Source organism: Chrysochloris asiatica, unplaced genomic scaffold (assembly GCF_000296735.1).
Source record: "Chrysochloris asiatica unplaced genomic scaffold, ChrAsi1.0 scaffold00139, whole genome shotgun sequence".
NCBI classification, from domain to species: Eukaryota; Metazoa; Chordata; class Mammalia; order Afrosoricida; family Chrysochloridae; genus Chrysochloris; species Chrysochloris asiatica.
The window spans coordinates 3,863,596-3,870,131 of NW_006408657.1; the positions used below are offsets into that span (position 1 = coordinate 3,863,596).

Below are 6,536 nucleotides of genomic sequence, written 5' to 3' on the forward strand. Positions count from 1 at the left end.
TGTCCAGCTGACGGTTGACTTTTGGACTTTTTCTTGGTCGGTGATTGAGGATGTTTCCATTCCATGCTCTGCCATTTACTCGCAGGCTCCTTGTGATGAATTCTTGTCTAGTCACGAGTATCAACTTTTTAAAGAAACTTTTATCGATCTTCGAGTATTGGTCCAAATTTTGTTTGCAGATGTCCAAGCACTTCTGTCTATGTTCCTCCATGGGTTCTTTCTGTACCCATCTTGCACAAACTTTTCAAAACTCAAATCTGTCGTGGTTGATCTCATAGGCAGAGTCATGGCTGATTTGCAAATGATTTGTCACAGAATCCACTGTCACTCATCTATTCAACAGAATCGTTTCACATGCATGCTTAATGTTGCCATCAGCCGTGGACTTGGACAGGTATTTTAATATTACCAGAGTGCAGATCATTGTTGACTCCCAACAACATATATATGTTATTGTTAAGTGTCGTCAAGTCAGTTCTGACTCATAGCAACCGTGTATAGGATGTCCAAGGAGCAGCTGGTGGGTTTGAACCACCAACTTGCAATTCAAATTGACCTTGAAGTCCAGTGCTAATTCTATAGTACCATACCAGGTGTGGTGTTGTAAGATCAGCACTGGGCTGAAAACCACAAGGTCAACAGTTCAAACCCACCAGCTGCTTCTTGGAAAGCCTATACATGGTTGCTATGAGTTGGAACCGACTTGACGGCACTTACCAACAACAACAAGAAGAACAATATGGATACTAACATCTCATCTTTTTCAGATCACACTTTTGACACATTACTTTGATTTTGATAAGACTGTGGCTGATGTTGGTCAACAAAATATGGCCATAAAAATCAATAAGTATACATCAGTGAATAATTGTTATGCTTTAAATCTTTCACTAAATTAAAGCTCTCTCTTTTGTACTTGTCACATTTTAAAAAATATACTAATGCAGGATGTTATACTTAGTCCTATTGAAATTTTATCTTCTTTGCCTTATCACATTTTTTTAAGATGGTCAAAGTCCTTCAGAATTCTAATAACTCAGTATGTTTCCACTCCTTCCCAGGCTAGATGGAATATTTGAATCTTCCTTCAAGTTTTATATATTCATATTTCACAATCCAAGTGGGACCAAGAATCATAGAGCATACTCTGCAAGATCACATCATGGTCATCTTGTGTCAGTTGGCCCGAGCTACAGACCAATCAGGTAGAGGCCCCTTTCTGGGTTTACAATGATTCAGTAATTGGCAAACTAAAGGCAGAATCATTTAGTAAGTCAATTAATCTACCAGACTGTTGTATAAAAAGAAAAACATCCAGCTTGACCATAAGGACATAACAATCTTTACCAACTTCCTTCCATACCATCTTCTGGATAAATAGCACTATTGTATTCTTTTCCATAGGCTCTTGAAAAAAATATATTATGTTATGAATAGTTATTTATTATCCCCACCCTAATTATGAACGCTGCTTTCTCTTCATTTGAACTATTGTTGTGGCTCTCTTTTTAAGCAGTATTATCTTTTTTCCAGGTTTGTCTGTGCTTATGTAGTATGTTTTATTGGCTTTTTCATTATTAAAATAGGAATGACATGAGAATGTGGGAGTAATAGGGTGTAGCAAGCTTCTCAAAAAAAAAAAAAAAAAAAAAAAAAAAAACTCCAAAGTTTACTTCTGAAACTGTAATGTTTTTCCCTGCCCATCTCTCTGAAGGGCAACACACCTGAAGGCAAGCTATTCTTGCATGTATGGGAAGTCTCACTCAACAGAGTGAAAACGGAGAACTAAGGGAGGTTTCTCCACCACTCGTCAATTTTTCATACTGTGGTAGCTTGTGTTCCAGCAGTGAGTCTGGAAGCTATGCCACAGGTGTTTTAAATACCAGCAGGGGTCACCCACAGTGGACAGGTTTCAGCTGAGCTTCCAGACAAAGCCAGACTAGGAAGGAGAGACAGACTACTGTACAATATTTAGTCACTGACAAACATATGAATAGCAGAGAAACACTGTCAGCACCAGAATATTGAATACCGAAACATGATAAAGAGCACCAGAATATTGTCCAATATAATGCCGGAAGATGGACTGTCACAGTGGCAGCAACGATGGCTCAAATGTAGCAATGATTGTGAGGTTGGCACAGGAATGGGCAGTGTTTCGTTCTGTTGTGCATAGGGTCGCTATGAGTTGGTACCAACTCAATAGCACCTGACATCAACAACAACAAGGGAGGTTTATGAATTTTAAAAATAAATGATGCTCTACTACTCAGTAATAAAGAAAAATCATGTCTGGAATGATGCTACAACATGGATGAACCTTGAAAACATCATGCTGAGTGAAATAAGTCAATCGCAAAAAGACAAATAGTGTATAATTTCATTTATGTGTAATAGGCAAATATAAAAAAAAACAAAAACAAGAATTATTAGAGGGATGAGAGAGAGGGGAAGTGGAGGCTTTTGTTTGGGGGACATTTCGTTAACATAACTGGTATGAGAATGCTTGCATCAATTTGAAGAATGGAGTCCTTGTTACTGAAATGTACAAGTAGAACTGATGGTGTGTGTTTGATTATGCACATTTTCACCATAAATGAAAGAAAGGATGCTCAATCAATCTTTATCTAAAACAGACAAATAGTTTCTTTTACATTACAAATGCTTTTTGAGGGGGAAAAAAGTAAATTTGAGTTTATAGAAAACTGGAGAAATTCAGAGATTTGTAAAATCACCTATTTCAAATGTGAATAAAAATAATATTTCAATGTTTGTAGGGGCCATTTCTTTTTGTCCCAAGTCTCTTTCATGCTATCTTTCTATTTGTATGCATTTCTCCTTCATTTTTTTCCCTTCAATTCTATCACAAAACAAGGAATTAAACCAAAGGGATTTGGAGACTTCACACAGTCTCCTCACTTTGTATGCTAATGGTGTTCCAGAACCAGAAAGACTGACGAACGTTTGCAACTCTTAAAATGTATTTACCAGCAAGGATACTCCTGATTTTCAGGTGTGTGGCCCAAAGCCTGTAAGATTCATTAATAATCAACAGCTGGTGCCACCTAGTGTCTGTCCTTTCCATTCATCAGTGGAATCAAATCTAGAGCACTTCTTCCTCAGAAACTAAGCAAACGTCAACTACAAACTAACAAAGACAAAGCCAGGGTTTGGAAAGTCCAGTGGCTGATTTAAATTACACTATCTTCATTGAAAGAAACCCTTCTTTTTAAAGTAACGATGGTAAGAGGAATATGAGGCTAACAAGAAGCTGACATTTTTCTCACAGACAGCAATTCACAAAAGGATAGTCCTATTAAATGTCCAATGGAAAAGAGTTTTTCCAGACTTGAATTGCCACTTAAAATGATTGCAAAAAGTTGAGAAATAAAATTGGTAGAAGAAAACTGTATTCTATATGAACAATAATATGGATGTAGCTGATTTTTTTTTTCTACCAACTCAAAAATAACCTTGTACCATTTAGATGCAAAATTTTGTCAGACTTTGAGCTTAATCAAGGACTGTAACAAACTGTGTGAAATCATCTAAGAGTACTCAAAAAGTATCATCGATAAATAATCAGATTGCTCCAAGCCCAGAACTAAAAATATGTTTGCAGTTAAAATTCCACATTTAGATAACTAGTTTCTGGCTTCCTGAATGTATGAATTCTGAATTACATTCAACTAAAGTCATGTATGCTTCAAGGTTAAAAAGTACTCATGCAAATCCTTGATGATTTTCAAAATATCAAGTTAGTAAGTAATTTAGATGAATCCAAGTACTGTAACTAACCCACCAATTTCTACTTGATGCACTAAAATTAAAGCACATGTTATTTTAACTCACTTTGTCTAAGAGGAATGCGTAACTGAAAAACATGGACTAGCATTGAGGGGGGAAAAGTTACATAACAGCTAAGAGTCTTCCTTGACCATACTGTCTGGGATATTGTAGTTAATACAGGAAAACACAACACATATAGGTAGTCTTCTGATTAGCTAGTATATGAACATATTAAATGTTCATATATGATAAGTCTATTCATTTGGATGCCTCAGCTACCCAGACTCTTAGAGAGACTGGGTAGAATGCTGAAAGATTCTGAATTCTATAGATAGTTAGCAATCATGTTCTTCCTATTCAGGAAAATCGATTTCTATATTATTTGACATCTGTTTTAAGCAATCACTTGTTAAAAACAGCTTTGCATGTTTTATTTTCTCGTTACCCTAGTGGTGATAAAAATTATTTCAATATGTTCCGTCCAATATATACTCACTGACAGATCCCCATGACAGCTTATGAAGACAGAATATGGAAACGATGCACAGTTTCTATAAAAAGCTTAAATTGGTCCCCTTTCCCAGAAAAACTTTATTTTTGGAACCAAATACAGTCCGGTCTCATGCTCCATTTGTTTAAAAGTACTTATAAGTATAATCAACTGATTGTATGGGAAAGAAATATTGCAAAACAGAAAAGGGTTCTAAAAATTGTACGCAGGGCTTCCAACATAAATAAATAAATAAAGGCTCCAATTATCAATAATTTATCATTTTCTGTCATTTCTCATTAACAACGTTCAAAGTCCTATCTGAAACAAGCTGAAACAGAGAAATTAAGAGCAGTAATCAAGCGAGAAATGATAGACCAGCTGGGTCGACATCAACTTGGCAAAACGTGAATACAGTTCAATAGCTGAAACAGATGCTGGAGTTGCTGAAAAACCCTGCAGGAGATATTGATGTATTTTCTTCATATAATGCAGAATGACTGAATAAATGTCAAAAGCGAGGAACTGATGAGGAGAACAGACTGACAGACAAACTCCTTTTAAAAGAGAAACCAAGTGTAACAGTCTTCATCCTATGCAAACATTCTATACATTCTCATTTTTTCCAATGTCTGAATATGCCAATATATCAATCAGTTCTTGCAACTAAAATGAATGAAACTGAGCTGAGGGAGATTTCCCCATAGGTTTTTACCCCTGTCATCATCTACCTGGAGAAAGCCGAGTCTTGAGAAATACTTTATTTTAAAATCTTCTAACACTGATTTCTGTCCGAGAAGTGTTTCCCTGAGATTGGAAGGAAGAACACCCCCCAAAAATCTAACGCAGCACAAGGTAATCTTAAAATCCAGGCTGTAAAAGCAACACTGTTTGCAGAGTTTGAAGAGCTCGGCAACAAACCTCAGCTACTAACAGCTGCTTGTTCAAACATATGCTTTGTCATGGTCAGCTTCTAATTTTATTCATAATGATGTAATAGCTTTAATAATCCTACCTTCCATGCCAGCTGTTTTTCCTGTCACTCCATCATGCCAATAAGTTGGCTGCTGTAACAAATCAAGATAGTGCAAAACAGCATCTTTCTCCTGATTTTGTCATCTTCCTGAAAGCATTCTATTACTGCCGACTGCTGGGAACCAGAAAGTCTATTTGAATTCCAACAGCTCCCCTTTCGCATGATTCAAGTTAGGTTAGGTGGGCATGCCTAACATGATTCTCTCAGTCATTTATTATGCAGCTGCTACAACGTCGGTGTGGTAACCACTCTGACTATCTGATACGTCAGTCGAACAAAACCTACACCTCGGAGCAAACACACGAGCCAAAGCAGCGTTCTGCATTTAACGAGCATTCTTCCTGCCTCAAAACCAGTGGATCTGCAAACCTCACTCAGATCTGCACGGTCCCCTCTATAGATGCATAGCTTTTGGGTTAGATTCTCTTCCCAACTATATCAAGAGTGGAGTTCTTTGAGAAAAATCAAATTGTTGAAACTGAAAGCTTGGTTGTTTTTATTCCTCTACCCCTTTATGGTAAAAACTCTCTCTTCTGATTGTACTTTTTAAAATCAGGATGCTGTGTGCCGAGCTTCACATCTCGGCTTTATTATCAAATACAGCATGCACTTTCTCAACTGGAATGTGCCTCTTATGATTCTATTGGAACATTTCTCTAAGAAGACAATATATTTTTTTTCAAGGAGATCTTACTTAATTTGCACATTGGAGACATTTGAAGTCTGATACTCAGAGTGTTTCTCCCAAGGGTTGATTTTATATCTGATGTTTTGAGTTTAAGAGGGCTTTCTTTAGAAAGTAGAAATTCGATTAGTTGGATTTCTCCTACAGCTTGCTTACTAAGTAAATAAGGGCCCTTTTAAGAAAATGCATGTTGTCTTTTAAAAAGACCATTTATGGCATAGTTGCTATTTTTTTAAAAATAGATAAAAGAAATAATGCAGTTTCCATCAAGCTATACAACATTCATTTGAAACAAAACTTCTAAGTATTCCTGTCTTTCAGGAATTTAAATTTTAGTCTTTAAAACTATAAACCAAAAAAGTTTTGGTGTCTTCATGAAAAAAACATTTAAAAAGGGAGAAGTTGATAAAATTTTACGTGTTCTCTCAACCATTTATCAGATATTCAGTTATTCTCCAGTCCACAAAATCAACAGACAGCTTGTTAGGTAGCTACATTTTGAAATTATAAGTCACAATTCATTTTGCGTATCTTAA

General features: G+C 36.2%; 1 protein-coding gene across 1 annotated transcript in view; it reads right to left on the reverse strand.

The window, feature by feature from the left end:
* The window catches only part of LOC102838260 (dystrophin-like), a 3,237,302-nt gene extending 3,231,825 nt beyond the window's left edge, over positions 1-5,477 (reverse strand). The window contains exon 1 of the mRNA XM_006870144.1: positions 5,295-5,477. Within this exon, the coding sequence (XP_006870206.1) occupies positions 5,295-5,301 (7 nt within the window). The 5' untranslated portion in view covers positions 5,302-5,477. The remainder of the gene's footprint in view (positions 1-5,294) is intronic.
* Between the last annotated feature and the right edge of the window lie 1,059 nt (positions 5,478-6,536).